The sequence below is a fragment of the Zea mays genome, chromosome 8 (assembly GCF_902167145.1).
Source record: "Zea mays cultivar B73 chromosome 8, Zm-B73-REFERENCE-NAM-5.0, whole genome shotgun sequence".
NCBI classification, from domain to species: Eukaryota; Viridiplantae; Streptophyta; class Magnoliopsida; order Poales; family Poaceae; genus Zea; species Zea mays.
In genome coordinates this window covers 121,937,123-121,955,087 of record NC_050103.1, presented here as the reverse complement: position 1 = coordinate 121,955,087, position 17,965 = coordinate 121,937,123, and the positions used below count along the sequence as shown (strand labels likewise).

Below are 17,965 nucleotides of genomic sequence, written 5' to 3'. Positions count from 1 at the left end.
GACATAAAAAGGTAAACTAGATATATGAAAGAAGATACATATATCTAAATAAATAACAAACCTTAGTCACGAGCATGGAACTTGGGTTCATAATTTTTATTAACCCACTTGTCAATAAACTTGATCTGATATGATGTATCACATGATATATATCTCAACTTTGTTGAGTCTCCAAATTCTTCGACGTCCTGCGCAAAGCAATAACTAGACATAAAAAGGTAAACTAGATATATGAAAGAAGATACATATATCTAAATAAATAACAAACTAGTTACCTTAGTCACGAGCAAGGAACTTGGGTTCATAATTTTTATTAACCCACTTGTCAATAAACTTGATCTGATATAATGTATCACATGATATATATCTTAACTTTGTCGAGTCTCCAAATTCTCCGACGTCCTGCACACTTCTCACTTCCCTCTTGGGGCACATACCTTTTTGGTGCTCTTAATGTTGGAGATGATATCCTTAGGCACCCAAATTTATCTGGCCGCTTTTACTTTGGCTTGCTTGTTGGCCTTGATCGCTATTATCTTTTTGTTATTTTTCTTTTTTATCAAATACGGTGTAGCGGTGGTTTTTTTATCTACCTTGTTGATGTAGGTGTTAGAGATCTTGCTTATTGATGATTTGTTTTCTTGTTAGATGATACACCCAGCCCCATAAATTAGGGTTACCCGGAGCCCAACAGTTCATTAAGCACACCCAACTCAGGGAAAGGTCCGATCACCCTAAAAGACTAGTCCAATGGGGGAAGAGTGGCTCTCCCTTTTAAAGTGGCTTCCTCCTCCCAAGTTAAGCGAGGTGGGATAATTCTAAGGCTCACATGGTCACCGTCCGACTACAATTGAGCCAACTGGTCCAATTGCGTCTTTGCCAATAGGTAATAGTGGAGGATGTCCTCATCATTCCTACCTTCTTAAAATAGGGCCCTAGGTAAGAGTTATAGCCTTCCTTGTGAGACATAGCCAACAAACCATAGTTTCTATCAACCGTCTTTTTCACTCCCGCACTGGGTTGGTGTTGAGTTTGTTTGACCTATGCCATCCGTACAAGTGTAGTGACAACGCTGACTTGGCCATTCCATGATTGTATGCAATCAAATCATGCATAGCTCCATCACTCCTTGCCAAGTCACCGTGCAACGCTACGGACTCGCGCGGCCTGAAAACGCGGGCAGAGTTCGTTACCAAATAACGGCCATGGCACACCCATCGCTCCCGGCCCGCGGAACCGGGAGCCCCGGAAAGAGCTCAACGCCGCCTAGGAGCTCGCTCCACCCAAGAAACGGTGCGCAGAGCGCCCGGTTCCTCCCCCGCCTGCGTGCGACGGCCTTGGTGATGGCGTACCGTCGGAAGCAGGCCATCCAGCGATCGGCCACCTTCGTCGAGGACCACCGCCAGACGTCGTCGGGCGGCTCCGCGTCGCCGGCCGTCGCGTCCCCGCGCGCCACGCGGTTCGCGGACGACAGCCGCCGCCCAGACCGCTCCTCTTGCCTCGCCGCGCAGGCCATGGCGACCTCGTCCGACGCGCGTGGGGATGGGGACCTAACGCTACCTTCCTTCAGCGAGCGCCTCCCCACCGCGGCGGCGGCGTCCCAGTGCGCCGCCGAGCCGAGTAGCCCGGTGCAGGTACGCTCCGCTCCCCCCCCCTCTCTCATCCTTGCATTGGTACTAGATAGGATAACCTGTGCATCTGAACTCTGATCAAACCGAAAAACTCTCATACTGCAAACCTGAACGATCTGCTCGCTCAACAATTGTAGGACCCTGTCACCCATCTCTACACATCCACGACGAGCCTAAACGACGAGGGGCCCAAGTACGACCTCGAGCTATCCAAGAAAGACCACCGGAAGCATGGGTTCTGGGGGCTTGTGGCTCAGAAAGCCAAAGTCATGCTGGACGAAAACGGCACACCACGCCCTCAGGCTAAGGTACAAGAACTCTGAAACCAAAAGGGGAGGGGACGATCAGTTGTCAGTTTACAGCTGCGTGTTCACTTCATCCTAACTCTCCCATGGAGATTTCCAGACCTCTGAATCGCTCTGGTCCTACGATCGGGTCCAAGGATCGTTGGGAGGCAGGCTGGACATCAGAGGGAAGATCAAGGACGTTCTTCAGGTGGGTTCGCTCGCTCGCTGACAAATAAATCCCACTGTTTCAGGCTCTCTTTGCGCGCGCATTTGCTAACATTACATTCTTGCCTGATATGGCTTGCTTGCAGCAGGAGGGCCTGCTGGTGGTGGCCGACAGCACGACGCCCGGCACCAGCGGCGGTGTCGTCGTCGCTGCCCGGAAGCTGCAGATCAGGAGGAAGGCGTGCAGCATGGCGAACCTGACTCCGGCCACCCCCGACATGGAGTCCCCTCGGATCATCAAGGCCTCTCGCGACGTAAGGTGCCCTCCCGTTTTGTTTGCGCCGTTAGGATGCTGCTGCTGTGGCCGCTAGTTTTACTTTCTTGCCGCGCGCGATCGACGTCAGAAGCGCCAAGTGCTTTCTGCTGCTTATGGATATGGAAGAAGAGCTCCCACATCGGCATGTGCCCCTCAGGTAGCGAACGCCATGGCGGCCAAGTTGAAGCTGCTGCAGCGGGAGCTCAAGGCACTGAAGGCCGACCTGTCCTTCTCCAAGGAGTGGTGCGCGCAGCTGGAGGAAGAGAACCGGCTGCTCCGGGACGGCAACCACGACGCCGACGAGGACCTGGTACGTCGTGTCGTGCCCGTGCCCGATCGACCGGCCTGCCTGGCCTCTGCAACCAATGGCAAATATATATAACGGCGGTGATATCATATGCCATTCCTGCTGCCGCGCGCTCGTACGTGTAGATACGGCAGCAGCTGGAGACGCTGCTCGCGGAGAAGGCGCGGCTGGCGCACGAGAACACGGCGTACGCCCGCGAGAACCGGTTCCTGCGGGAGGTCGTCGAGTACCACCAGCTCAACATGCAGGACGTCGTCGGCCTCGACGACGACGATATCGACGCCGACGCCGATTACGACGTGGAGTTGGAGGCTGAGCAGTACCAAGATCGCCGCAGGTCCCTGCCGTTCCACCAACTCGTGCTGGAGGAAGAGGAGCACCAGGCGGCCGATCCGGGCACCGAGCCGCAGTCGCCGTCTCGGTGCACGGAGTCGCCGCGAATGCTAAGCACGAACAGCGGCGGCAGCCCTGACCACGAGTCGTCGCAGCGGATGCTGAACACGAACAGCGGCGTCGGGATTGCAATCGAATCCCCTAGGAATAGGATGCTCAGCACAAACAGCGGCGAGTCGACCCAGAGCTTCGATCAAGAATGATGCTCCTTTTTTGCCAGAAACGAGCAAACGACGAAGGGCGGCTGATGGTTCTTCGTCTCTGATTTGTCATTGCGATTTATTAGATTCTAATTCACCTGATCAATCCTTCTTTCGACTCCAGTCCCATTGTAGTTTTCTCGCTTATATCTAGTGACCAAATACTCTTTCGGATGAGAGTGATTTCTGCGGTTCAGTCCCATTGTACTTTTCTCGCTTATTGTGCTATTCAGCACATCTCATTCGATGGCATTGACAGCTTGCAAATGACTATTCTTATATCGTGCAGCTGTACCACGTTTGGATCCACCCACCGTGGAGAGATCAAAACATATACTTGCCAAAAGTCAAAGCAACTGCAAAATGTTTTTTCCCCCTTGTTTATGGATCTCACCGAGAGGCGGAGATAAATGCTGTACACAATTGACAGAGGATTTGGTTTTGTTCAATTAAACAGACGTCAGAAACAGATTATTCTCCGAGGAGTTGCTGATATTTCAAAGCAAAACAATTAAGCCTTGGTTCCTCCCAGTGCAGAGGAAACTAAAGAGCATTACTATTGCTTTTGAAAGAGGTTCTTCAACATCCAGAAAAGTTTCAGGTTGATCAATACCCTGCAGAAATAGGCATAACAATTTCTTTCACCGATCTTGTATTACGTTGAAGGGCAGGTTTGGTACAGTGGCGAGAGCTATCTCACTGAGTTATCAGGTTTACGTCAGAAGGCTTGTCCCTTTTCTAGGGATCGAGATCCTCTGACGTGGGGAGAGGGCACTGCCGCGTGGCCCCCACGTGCGACAGGGCCCGCGTGCAGTGACCCTACTGCCCCCTGCAGTACGTCAGAGGAACTCGTTCCCTTTTCTAGACCCACTCATGTGAGAGTCTCCGGCTCCCCTTTTTTAAGAACTTGTATTAGAGACAATGCTAACAAACAACTACAGTAAACGCCATTCCAAAACTGGCTACAAAGTTAGAGGAGCTCCACAGGTCATCAATCTTACCCTTATTTAACAAGTGCATGTTCATCCATGCTTTGGATAAATGCTGCCTCAACTATTAGTTAAGCTTTACTTTTATGTCTTTCCCTTATCTAACAAAAATAGAGGCTACTAATAGAAGTTTATATATAAGAATATAAAGGGGAAAGGGAAATCTTATAGGAGAAGAAGAGGAAAAGAATAAAATACAATTCATTCAGTTCCTTGTCTTGTCTAATTAATATGACTAGAGCCCTAGGCATACATACAAATGGACAAATAGATAGGTTGGCCTGGCCTAGAGATGGCAATGGGTACCCGCGACCCGATACCCGATGGGTATTTACTCCATTAGGGTATGTATGTGGGCTAAATATTCTACCCGTGGTCTGTTATTGGGCAAAAATCTTCACCCAATGGGTAAACGGGTATTAGAACGTTCCACCTTCACCCATACCCGTTAACCCGTGGGTATAAAATACCCAATATAAACTTAGCCAAGCATAAACTTAGACTTTAGTCATCCATCTTTTTACTATTTAATAACCTTTTAGGCCATTATGTCATAAAAGGCTTAACGACAATTTAATGACCATGTAATGGAACATGTAATTCACCCAATGTGTGTTGAATGGATGGTTAAATGATGCTAGAAATTTTGTAATAGTATTTAGATGGATATACTTAATATTTGTATAATATAATATTTTGATAGATGTTTAATTTTTGTGGGTATGGGTGACCCGATGGGTGACCCATACCCACGTGGGTATGGGTATGGGGGTAAATCCATACCCACCAGTGTATATGGGTGACCCGGTGGGGTTATTTTTTGTCGTGGGTATGAGTATGGGTTAGTAATACCCGGTGGGTATTTACCCATTGCCATCTCTAGCCTGGCCCGAGTCCAATTAGTAACGACATAAGAGAATAGGTAGGCTGTGTCATGCCTGTCCATAGCCATATCCACGCGGCTTAGGCACGACACGACACATGCAGCTACTATGTCGTACTGGGCTGGCCCAAGCCACTGAGAGCACCTAGAGGGGGGGGGGGGTGAATAGGTGATCCTGTAAAACTTCAAAACTTAAGCCACAAAAGCTTGTTAAGTGTTAGCACAATTATGGCCAAGTGGCTAGAGAGGAGTTAAAACACAATAACCACAAGAAAGCAATCACAGAGTTGACACGGTGGTTATCCCGTGGTTCGGCCAAGTACAAAACTTGCCTACTCCACGTTGTGGCGTCCCAACGGACGAGAGTTGCACTCAACTCCTCTCAAGTGATCCAATGATCAACTTGAATACCACGGTGTTTTTCTTTCCTTTGATCTTTTCCCGTTTGCGAGGAATCTCCACAACTTGGAGTCTCTCGCCCTTACAATTGAGTTCACAAAGAAATACGGAGTAAGGTGGGAATGAGCAACGCACACAAGACTCGAAAATCAGAGCAACAACACGCACACAAGTCGCAACAAGAGCTCGCAATGCAACACAAAGAGTTCACAACTCCACAAGAACTCTATATGCTATCACAATGAAACGAATGCGTGAGATTGATGTCTTGGTGCTTAAAAGAGTTGTAGGAATGCTTGGTGTACTCCTCCATGCGCCAAGGGGTCCCTTTTATAGCCCCAAGGCAGCTAGGAGCCGTTGGGAACAAATCTGGAAGGCCATCTTTGCCTTCTGTCTCGTGGCGCACCGGACAGTCCGGTGCACACCGGACACTGTCCGGTGCCCGATTTGTTTCCATAAACAGCGCAGCCGACCGTTGCTGCCTGTTGCAGATCTGGGAGCCGTTGGCGCACCGGACATGTCCGGTGCACACCGGACAGTCCGGTGTACCTTTCCGACCGTTGGCTCGTCCACGTGTCGCGCGCCGATCGCGCGGCCGACCGTTGGCCCGGCCGACCGTTGGCTCACCGGACAGTCCGGTGCACACCGGACAGTCCGGTGAATTATAGCCGTACGCCGTCGGCAAGTTCCCGAGAGCGGGCAGTTCGCGCCGAGTGAGTCTGGCGCACCGGACACTGTCCGGTGCACACCGGACAGTCCGGTGCTCCAGACCGAGCTAGGTCTTGGCTGCACACAGCCAAGCTATTTGCACCGCTTCTCTTTTCTTCTACTTTCTGTTTCCAACACTTAGACAATTATATTAGTACACAAAACGAATGTACTAAGGCTTAGAAACGTACCTTTACTTGTGATTTGCACTTTGTTCATCCATGGGCATAGATTTACATTTAAGCACTTGTGTTGGCACCCAATTACCAAAATACTTAGAAATGGCCCAAGGGCACATTTCCCTTTCAATCTCCCCCTTTTTGGTGATTTATGCCAACACAACATAAAGCAGCAAGAACAAGTGCAATATCACTTCAAATAAAATGAGTTTTATTTTGAATCGAATTTGGCATATATGGATCATCCTTTGCCACCACTTGGTTTGTTTTTGTAAATCAAACTCAAATCTTTCTCTCTAAGTCAAACACACATGTTGAAGCATAAAGAGAGTCATTCCAAAAGAGATTGATCAAAGATTTCAAAAACTCCCCCTTTTTCCTATAATCACTACTTCTCCCCACAAGAAGCCAACTTTTGACAAGAGATACAATAAAAGAGTTTTGACAAAACAAAAGCTCTATTCTACTATTTCCAAAATCTCTCAAGTGGTAGCTGATCCATTTATCACTTTGGCCTTTATTTTCTCCCCCTTTGGCATCAAGCACCAAAACGGGATCAATCTTGGCCCTTTAACCCCATTGCCTCACAAAAATCTTCAATTAAGATCAAATGGCAATAAGAGTTCATGAGATGAACTTGGAATTAGTTACCCTCTCATCGGAGTGCAGTGGAAGTCTTTCATGGTCCAAGTCCACCTTTTCCCTTTCAATTCTCCTTCGAGACTAAGTCAAACAAACTCAAGCATATGGTTAGTCTCAAAGGGTCAAGTTGTAACACATCTCCCCCTAAAACTGTGCATCACTTTGCAACGGACTTGTGAGGTCCAGGGAGTGTTTGTACAACTTGAGCACCGCAATAAACAACAAAATGCAGAAGGAACATGATCAAAGGCATAAACACATGTATGCTACAATTCAATCCAAGTTCCGCGAATCTATGACATTTAGCTCACTATGCAACCTGCAAAAGGTCTTCTCATCTAGAGGCTTAGTGAAGGTATCGGCTAGCTGGTTCTTGGTGCTAACATGAAACACTTCGATATCTCCCTTTTGCTGGTGGTCTCTCAAAAAGTGATGCCGGATGTCTATGTGCTTTGTGCGGCTGTGTTCAACAGGATTTTCCGCCATGCGGATAGCACTCTCATTATCACATAGGAGTGGGACTTTGCTCAGATTGTAGCCAAAGTCCCGGAGGGTTTGCCTCATCCAAAGTAGTTGCGCGCAACACTGACCTGCGGCAACGTACTCGGCCTCAGCGGTGGATAGGGCAACGGAGGTTTGTTTCTTAGAGTTCCATGACACCAGGGACCTTCCTAAGAATTGGCACGTCCCCGATGTACTCTTCCTATCGACCTTACATCCAGCATAGTCGGAGTCTGAGTATCCAACTAAGTCAAAGGTAGACCCCTTTGGATACCAGAGCCCGAAGCAAGGCGTAGCAACCAAATATCTAAGAATTCGCTTCACCGCCACTAAGTGACACTCCTTAGGATCGGATTGAAATCTAGCACACATGCATACGCTAAGCATAATATCCGGTCTACTAGCACATAAGTAAAGCAAAGAACCTATCATTGACCGGTATGCTTTTTGATCAACGGACTTACCTCCTTTGTTGAGGTCGGTGTGTCCGTCGGTTCCCATCGGTGTCTTTGCGGGCTTGGCGTCCTTCATCCCAAACCGCTTTAGCAGGTCCTGCGTGTACTTCGTTTGGGAGATGAAGGTGCCGTCCTTGAGTTGCTTTACTTGGAACCCAAGGAAGTAGTTCAACTCGCCCATCATCGACATCTCGAATTTCTGCGTCATCACCCTGCTAAACTCTTCACAAGACTTTTTATTAGTAGAGCCAAATATTATGTCATCGACATAAATTTGGCACACAAATAAATCACCATCGCATGTCTTTGTAAAAAGAGTTGGATCGGCTTTCCCGACCTTGAAGGCATTAGCAATTAAGAAATCTCTAAGGCATTCATACCATGCTCTTGGGGCTTGCTTAAGTCCATAGAGCGCCTTAGAGAGCTTACACACGTGGTCGGGGTACCGTTCATCCTCGAAGCCAGGGGGTTGCTCCACGTACACCTCCTCCTTGATTGGCCCATTGAGGAAAGCGCTCTTCACATCCATTTGGTACAACCTGAAAGAATGGTGAGCGGCATATGCTAGCAAGATACGAATTGACTCTAGCCTAGCCACAGGAGCGAAAGTCTCCTCAAAGTCCAAACCTGCGACTTGGGCATAACCTTTTGCCACAAGTCGAGCCTTGTTCCTCGTCACCACCCCGTGCTCGTCCTGTTTGTTGCGGAACACCCACTTGGTTCCCACAACATTTTGCTTCGGACGAGGCACCAGTGTCCAAACTTCATTGCGCTTGAAGTTGTTGAGTTCCTCTTGCATGGCCAACACCCAGTCCGGATCTAGCAAGGCCTCCTCTACCCTGAAAGGCTCAATAGAAGAGACAAAGGAGTAATGCTCACAAAAATTAACCAATCGAGACCGAGTAGTTACTCCCTTGCTAATGTCACCCAGAATTTGGTCGACGGGATGATCCCTTTGGATCATCGCTCGAACTTGGGTTGGAGGTGCCAGTTGCGCTTCTTCCTCCATCACTTGATCATCTTGTGCTCCCCCTTGATCAATAGCCTCCACTTGAGGTACCTGTACGTCACCTTCGGTTGGGGAATGCACCATAGTTGAGGAAGAAGGTTGATCTCTTTCATCTTGTTCCTGTGGCCGCACTTCTCCAATCGCCATGGTTCGTATAGCGGCCGTCGGAACATCTTCTTCATCTACATCATCACAATCAACAACTTGCTCTCTTGGAGAGCCATTAGTCTCATCAAATACAACGTCGCTAGAGACTTCAACCAAACCCGATGATTTGTTGAAGACTCTATACGCCTTTGTATTTGAGTCATAACCTAATAAAAACCCTTCTACTGCTTTGGGAGCAAATTTAGAATTTCTACCCTTCTTCACTAGAATGTAGCACTTGCTCCCAAATACACAAAAGTAGGATACATTGGGTTTGTTACCGGTTAGTAGCTCATACGACGTCTTCTTGAGGAGTCGGTGAAGGTAGACCCTGTTGATGGCGTGGCAAGCCGTGTTCACGGCTTCCGACCAAAACCGCTCGGGGGTCTTAAATTCTCCAAGCATCGTCCTCGCCATGTCGATTAGCGTCCTGTTCTTCCTCTCTACCACACCATTTTGCTGTGGTGTGTAGGGAGCGGAGAACTCGTGCTTGATCCCTTCCTCCTCAAGAAATTCCTCCACTTGAAGGTTCTTAAATTCGGACCCGTTGTCGCTCCTTATCTTCTTCACCTTGAGTTCAAACTCATTTTGAGCTCTCCTGAGGAAGCGCTTGAGGGTTCCTTGGGTTTCAGACTTATCCTGCAAAAAGAATACCCAAGTGAAGCGGAAAAAGTCATCAACAATAACTAAACCATACTTACTTCCTCCTATGCTCAGATAGGCGACGGGTCCAAAAAGGTCCATATGCAGCATCTCCAAGGGTCTTGATGTCGTCATCACATTTTTGGTGTGATGAGAGCCTCCCACCTGTTTCCCTGCTTGACAAGCTGCACAAGGTCTATCTTTTTCGAATTGAACATTAGTTAGACCTATCACGTGTTCTCCCTTTAGAAGCTTGTGAAGGTTCTTCATCCCCACATGTGCTAAGCGGCGATGCCACAGCCAGCCCATGCTAGTCTTAGCTATTAAGCATGCATCTAGACCGACCTCTTCTTTTGCAAAATCAACTAAATAAAGTTTGCCGTCTAATACACCCTTAAAAGCTAGTGAACCATCACTTCTTCTAAAGACAGACACATCTACATTTGTAAATAGACAGTTATATCCCATATGACATAATTGACTAACAGATAGTAAATTATATCCAAGACTCTCTACTAAAAATACATTAGAGATAGAATGCTCATTAGAAATTGCAATTTTACCTAATCCTTTTACCTTGCCTTGATTCCCATCACCGAATATAATTGAATCTTGGGAATCCTTGTTCTTGACGTAGGAAGTGAACATCTTCTTCTCCCCCGTCATATGGTTTGTGCATCCGCTGTCGATAATCCAGCTTGAACCCCCGGATGCATAAATCTGCAAGGCAAATTTAGGCTTGGGACTTAGGTACCCAACTCATGTTGGGTCCTACAAGGTTAGTGCAAATATCCTTAGGGACCCAAATGCAAGTTTTGTCTCCCTTGCATTTTGCCCCTAACTTCCTAGCAACAATTTTCTTATCCTTTCTACAAATAGCAAAGGAAGCATTTAAAGCACAATAAATTGTAGAAGATTCATTTACTACTTTCCTAGGAGCATTATGAACAACATTTCTCCTAGGCATATGATGAACAACATTTCTTCTAAGCACATTTCTACCAGGCATAACATGAGAACTAGAAGCAGTCATAGCATAAGAGTCATAAGCATGTGAACCAAAAACATCATGACCTCTAAAAGCATTTCTAGAATATCTCCTATCATGATATAAAAAGGCATGATTCTTTTTAGCACTAGTAGCCATAGGAGCCTTCCCTTTCTCCTTAGTGGGAATGGGAGTCTTATGGCTTGTTAAGTTCTTGACTTCCCTCTTGAAGCCAAGTCCATCCTTAATTGAGGGATGTCTTCCTATTGTGTAAGCATCCCTTGCAAATTTTAACTTATCAAATTCACTTTTGCTAGTCTTAAGTTGGGCATTAAGACTAGCCACTTCATTATTTAACTTTGCAATAGAAGCTATGTGTTCACTACAAGCATCAATATCAAAGTCTTTACATCTATTGCAAATAACAACATTTTCTACACAAGTTGTTGATTTACTAGCTATTTCTATCTTAGCATTCAACTCGTCGTTAATGCTCTTTAATTTTGAAATTGTCTCATGGCATGAAGATAATTCACAAGTAAGCATTTCATTTCTTTTAACTTCTAGAGCATGAGATTTTTGAGCTTCTAAAAATTTATCATGCTCTTCATACAATAAATCCTCTTGTTTCTCTAAGAGTTTATCCTTCTCATTCAATGCATCAATTAATTCATTAATTTTGCCAATCGTAATTCTATCTAGACCTTTAAATAAACTAGAATAGTCTATTTCATCATCGTCACTAGAATCATCACCACTAGAAGAAGCATAAGTAGAGTTTCGAGTACTTACTTTCTTTTCCTTAGCCATGAGACACGTGTGACGCTCGTTGGGGAAGAGGGCCGATTTGTTGAAGGCGGTGGCGGCGAGTCCCTCATTGTCGGAGTCGGAGGAGGAGCAATCCGAATCCCACTCCTTGCCTATATGCGCCTCGCCCTTGGCTTTCTTGTAGTGCTTCTTCTTCTCCCTTTTGTTCCCCTTTTCCTGGTCACTTTCATTATCAGGACAGTTAGCAATAAAATGACCAAGCTTACCGCATTTGAAGCATGATCGCTTCCCCTTGGTCTTAGTCTTGCTCGGCTGTCCATTGCGACCCTTTAGCACCGTCTTGAATCTTTTGATAATGAGGGCCATTTCTTCATCATTAAGACCGGCCGCCTCAATTTGCGCCACCTTGCTGGGTAGCGTCTCCTTGCTCCTTGTGGCTTTGAGAGCAAAAGGTTGCGGCTCGTTGATCGGTCCATTCAAGGCGTCGTCCACATACCTTGCCTCCTTGATCATCATTCGCCCGCTGACGAATTTTCCTAGGACTTCTTCGGGCGACATTTTGGTGTACCTGGGATTCTCACAAATATTATTCACCAAATGAGGATCAAGAACGGTAAAGGACCTGAGCATTAGTCGGACGACGTCGTGGTCCATCCATCGCGTGCTTCCGTAGCTCCTTATTTTGTTGATAAGGGTCTTGAGCCGGTTGTATGTCTGAGTTGGCTCCTCGCCCCTTATCATCGCGAACCTTCCAAGCTCGCCTTCCACCAACTCCGTTTTGGTGAGCAAGGTAACGTCATTCCCTTCATGAGAGATCTTGAGGGTGTCCCAGATCTGCTTGGCGTTATCCAAGCCGCTTACTTTGTTATATTCATCCCTGCACAATGAAGCTAGAAGAACAGTGGTAGCTTGTGCATTCTTATGGATTTGCTCATTAATGAATGAAGGGCTATCCGAGCTATCAAATTTCATTCCACTTTCCACAATCTCCCAAATGCTTGGATGGAGAGAAAATAGGTGAGTACGCATTTTGTGACTCCAAAATCCGTAGTCCTCTCCATCAAAGTGAGGAGGCTTGCCAAGTGGAATGGGGAGCAAATGAGCATTTGAGCTATATGGAATGCGCGAATAATCAAAAGAAAAGTTTGAGTTAACCGTCTTTTGTTTGTCGTGGTCGTCGTCCTTTTGGGAAGAAGAGGACTCATCGCTGTCGTAGTAGACGATCTCCTTGATGCGTCTTGTCTTCTTCTTCTTCCCATCTTTTCGCTTGTGGCCTGAGCCCGAGTCATTGGACTTGTCATCCCTTGGCTCGTTGACGAAGGACTCCTTCTCCTTGTCGTTGATCACAATTCCCTTCCCCTTAGGATCCATCTCTTCGGGCGGTAAGTCCCTTTGTGAAGAGAACGGCTCTGATACCAATTGAGAGCACCTAGAGGGGGGGGGGGGGTGAATAGGTGATCCTGTAAAACTTCAAAACTTAAGCCACAAAAGCTTGTTAAGTGTTAGCACAATTATGGCCAAGTGGCTAGAGAGGAGTTAAAACACAATAACCACAAGAAAGCAATCACAGAGTTGACACGGTGGTTATCCCGTGGTTCGGCCAAGTACAAAACTTGCCTACTCCACGTTGTGGCGTCCCAACGGACGAGAGTTGCACTCAACTCCTCTCAAGTGATCCAATGATCAACTTGAATACCACGGTGTTTTTCTTTCCTTTGATCTTTTCCCGTTTGCGAGGAATCTCCACAACTTGGAGTCTCTCGCCCTTACAATTGAGTTCACAAAGAAATACGGAGTAAGGTGGGAATGAGCAACGCACACAAGACTCGAAAATCAGAGCAACAACACGCACACAAGTCGCAACAAGAGCTCGCAATGCAACACAAAGAGTTCACAACTCCACAAGAACTCTATATGCTATCACAATGAAACGAATGCGTGAGATTGATGTCTTGGTGCTTAAAAGAGTTGTAGGAATGCTTGGTGTACTCCTCCATGCGCCAAGGGGTCCCTTTTATAGCCCCAAGGCAGCTAGGAGCCGTTGGGAACAAATCTGGAAGGCCATCTTTGCCTTCTGTCTCGTGGCGCACCGGACAGTCCGGTGCACACCGGACACTGTCCGGTGCCCGATTTGTTTCCATAAACAGCGCAGCCGACCGTTGCTGCCTGTTGCAGATCTGGGAGCCGTTGGCGCACCGGACATGTCCGGTGCACACCGGACAGTCCGATGTACCTTTCCGACCGTTGGCTCGTCCACGTGTCGCGCGCCGATCGCGCGGCCGACCGTTGGCCCGGCCGACCGTTGGCTCACCGGACAGTCTGGTGCACACCGGACAGTCCGGTGAATTATAGCCGTACGCCGTCGGCAAGTTCCCGAGAGCGGGCAGTTCGCGCCGAGTGAGTCTGGCGCACCGGACACTGTCCGGTGCACACCAGACAGTCCGGTGCTCCAGACCGAGCTAGGTCTTGGCTGCACACAGCCAAGCTATTTGCACCGCTTCTCTTTTCTTCTACTTTCTGTTTCCAACACTTAGACAATTATATTAGTACACAAAACGAATGTACTAAGGCTTAGAAACGTACCTTTACTTGTGATTTGCACTTTGTTCATCCATGGGCATAGATTTACATTTAAGCACTTGTGTTGGCACCCAATTACCAAAATACTTAGAAATGGCCCAAGGGCACATTTCCCTTTCAGCCACGAAATAGCATGCAAAGGCCTCCGATAGCCCGTCATCTCTCTGCCCTGTTGCATTCATCGTCGCCTCTCCACCTTGCCACGCTCATCTGCTGCAACCAGCACTACGCCATCTGCCTTGCAGCCACACACCCACACCCTCCCTGCACGCTCTGCTTGTCTCCTGCCGCCTGGTGGAATGGAACTACGCCTCCTCGCCTTCCATGTGTGTGCTATGCCGCCCCCTCCCAGCTCCCACACCCTCTCTCTGCAGCATGCTTGACAACAACCCTAGGCACCACACTTGGCTGTTATTTGTCGGTGGTGCATGCAGCCACTCTCCCTAGCTGGGCGACAGGTGCAAGTGCTTGCTCTTCAGCCCCTTCTTTGCCATGGAGATGGTGCAAGTGGTATCTTCACAATGGGAGAGAGATAAACGAGAGAGGCGAGATATACAAGAGGCTACTATAGTCCTAGTGTTTGATGTTTGTTGTATGGATAACAATATGAGAAACTGATATGGGAGAGAGAGATTTTAGCTCGTTGATGTGCCAACCCAACATGCCAGCCATGGCGAGTCAAGAGGGTCAGGCCATGCTTGGATCAAGCCAAGATAATAGGGCCTCATGTGACCCATTTGGCTTCCCATCTGGGCATCTATAGGCATACACAAAAATGATACAAAGGCGGAAATAATCTCTTGTCAGGATCTATTGTAGTGAATCTCATGGTAATTTGGCAAGAACAGTCTTGTTGTTTATGATGTGATACAGAGGATTTAGGGGTGTGTGGGAAACATCATTCTTGTTGTTTCAGAGATCTAGCTATGTTTGTCTAACTCTAACATGATATGTTTGAAACATGTACTACTACAACAGAAAAATCATGATGCATTCCAATGCTCGATGAGATTATAATGGTCATCAATCGATACAAAGAGTGCCACAGAATAGACAAGTTTCCACCACTAGATTAATAGTGTGTTTGCTTTGAGGAATGAGGTAGTTCATCATCTTCTCACTCCTCACTTTTTTGTTTGGTTTGTGGAATTGAATGAGTTGATCCATCACCATTTCATTCCTCATAAGCTAATAATTAGTAATAATATGAGGAATGAGTTCATCCCACCAACTTTATGGAATGAATTCATGATGCATGATCTCATCTAGAATGGATTGATTCTTGAAACCAAACACCCCATAAATTGACACCTCGGACAACAAGAGGGATCAACTTATAACTTAATCTAGCCTCAAATCGAGTCCAAACCCAATTAATGTGAATAAATACAGTGAGCCGCTCAAATCTAGTTATTGAGGCAAAGAGAAAGAAGAGAAAGGTGAAAGCAGCGAAAAGCTGAATAATTTTTGTGAAGATATTGTAGTTTTGAACTTGCACTAGAATATGTTAATAGAAGGTTTCTCTCTTCCTTGCAGAGAGATAAGTAGCTAACTACAGTCTACATGTATCTAGCTTCATACACTTCAAAGAGCAGATTGTTGATATGGAATGGAATAACCTGAGGCTCTCCCATTTCCACAATTCCATTAGAGTGACCAAAACAGTTTCGATTGGCACAGAGTTTCATAATACACAAACCATTTCAACCACTAGGATAATACCCCCTCCCTCATGAAAGGGAAATGTGCCTTTGGGCCCTTTCTATATTGTTTTGGTGATTAGATGCTCAACACGTTTTGTGTAGACTAACATAAGAAATGAGCATAGGCATATTAAGCAAAGTGAGCTCAGAAGAGGACATAGTGCAAATCTATATGGACCGAGTAAAATGGTAAGCTCTGGACACTTAGTCAATTATTTTGTGTGCTAATCATATTTATCTAAGTGTCAGGGACTCTATGAAGTCAAGTCAAAAGAAGCAAAAGAGAACAAGAAAGAAAAAGGAAAAGGGTTGTTGGACTGAAGAGCACCGGACGGCCTGGTGTGCACCGGACAGCTCGGTGCACGGTTTGGCCAACTGCTTCCTCTCAGGAGTTCTAGCCTACATCGACTATAATTCACTGGACCGTCCGCGCGAGGCGCCGACAGTCCGGTGTGCCAGTCGCGAATGGTTAGCAGCCACGTTAGCCGAGGCCCAACGGTCAACAGGAGCACCGGACAGTCCAGTGCCCCACCGAATAGTCCCGTGCCCCCCAGAACAGGAAACCAACCAATCAGGGATTTTGTAGTCGTTGCACTGTTCACTGTCCGGTGTGCACCGGACAGTCCGGTGCACGCGCGGACAGAAGGCAATCATGGCCTTCCAAATGGAGCTCCAACGGCTCCTAGGTCCCTTTGGGCTATAAAAGGAACCCCTAAGCGCATGGAGCTCCACACAAGCATCCCTTAAAAATTCTACAACACCGAGACGCTGCGACCACACCATTGCTTCGCTAGTTAAAGATTCGAGCACGTGTTTTTAGTTGTAACTCTGATGAGCCATCTTTTGTGCTCTTCTGTTGGATTGTGTGCGTGTGTGCTGTGACTTTGTCTCGTGTGTGTGTGTTTTCTACTCTCCCTTACTATTGTGTTTATTAGAGATCAAATTGTGTAAGGCGTGAGAGACTCCAAATTGTGATTCCTCACAATGGATTAAACTTGAGATAAAGAGAAAACCGTGGTATTCAAGTTGATCTTTGGATCACTTGAAAGGGGTTGAGTGCAACCCTCGTCCATTGGGACACCACAACATGGAGTAGGAAAGTACATTACTTGACCGAACCACGAGATAAAATCATCGTTTCACTTGTCTTTATCTTATTGTGATTCCTCTCTTTCACTTGTATAATTGTTCTAGGTTTAATACTCACCTTGTGAGAGCAATTAAGTGGAGAAGTTCACTCTTCTCATAATCGTCATTCGGACTTGGCTCTTTGCTTTCACTAATCCAATCTTAGTCCAAGTCAATATTGTTGAGCCAATTTCAACAGGATCACCTATTCACCCCCTCTAGGTGCTCTCACCTCCTACTCTACCCTCGTGCCACAAGGGAGTTAAATTCCTAACCTAACATAGGCCAAAAAACGAATTCCAAATGGAATCCAAACCCTAGAATCATCCTATAGCAACGCTCCACGAATTCCACCATATCCACGCACCCCTAGACACCCAAACCTAGCAAAATCCATGGAGGTCAGAGGCAAGAGACCAGATCCACACCTAGTTGCTGGAAGACTGCTCCATGAGCTTCTTATCGCGGTGCTCCATGGCGACGTACCACATATCGTTCCCGATGTGCTTAGGTTGCATTCGCCCGCACATAAACATAGAATAGAACCAGCAGTGCGCGTCAGCATGGAGTAGGATTGGTATTGATAGAGAGGGAGGGGACGAGAGGGGGTACCCTACCATGCGTAGCCTTATGGAAATACCGGCGTTTCCCATGATGTAGAGCATGATGCCGATGATTCCCAGTGGTAGGACGACCTCGAGCTAGTGCAGCCGTGCCATCAGGTAAGCCGGGCCGGACACAGAGTAGGGGGCAACGAAGGTTGACAACGTTGGCGGGATCTCCAAAGAGGGACATGTGGGTTGTCTTTTTCTCAATTTAGGCCTTTTTACAAAAATTATTCATAAATATATCCTTTTAGTTTCAATTCAAAATCTGGACACTTACCTCGGTGGCATCATAATTAACACTGAGGTCTTGTCTTCACGCGTCGACGTGGCTCTAACG

General features: G+C 46.9%; 1 protein-coding gene and 1 pseudogene across 2 annotated transcripts; one reads left to right on the top strand and one right to left on the bottom strand.

The window, feature by feature from the left end:
* The first annotated feature begins 1,231 nt into the window (after positions 1–1,231).
* LOC103635799 (uncharacterized) lies at positions 1,232–3,476 on the top strand. 2 transcript variants are annotated; one of them, XM_035961756.1, is made up of 6 exons: positions 1,232–1,634; positions 1,769–1,939; positions 2,037–2,126; positions 2,233–2,397; positions 2,557–2,709; positions 2,832–3,476. In XM_035961756.1, the coding sequence occupies exons 1-6, from the start codon at positions 1,344–1,346 to the stop codon at positions 3,300–3,302; spliced, it is 1,341 nt and encodes a 446-aa protein (XP_035817649.1). In that variant the 5' UTR covers positions 1,232–1,343; the 3' UTR covers positions 3,303–3,476. The 2 variants fall into 2 exon arrangements, with proteins under 2 accessions (XP_035817649.1, XP_008656399.2); XM_008658177.2 differs by having other exon boundaries at positions 2,230–2,397.
* Positions 3,477–17,385: 13,909 nt separating this feature from the next.
* On the bottom strand, positions 17,386–17,739 carry LOC109941463 (NADH dehydrogenase [ubiquinone] 1 alpha subcomplex subunit 1-like; annotated as a pseudogene).
* Between the last annotated feature and the right edge of the window lie 226 nt (positions 17,740–17,965).

Bases quoted from the DNA above. Each gene is read 5' to 3' on its own strand.
- LOC103635799 (XM_008658177.2), top strand. From the start codon at position 1,344: ATGGCGTACCGTCGGAAGCAGGCCATCCAGCGATCGGCCACCTTCGTC. The intron at 1,635-1,768 runs GTACGCTCCGCT...CAACAATTGTAG, and splicing joins AGCCGAGTAGCCCGGTGCAG to GACCCTGTCACCCATCTCTA. The intron at 2,398-2,556 runs GTAAGGTGCCCT...TGTGCCCCTCAG, and splicing joins TCATCAAGGCCTCTCGCGAC to GTAGCGAACGCCATGGCGGC.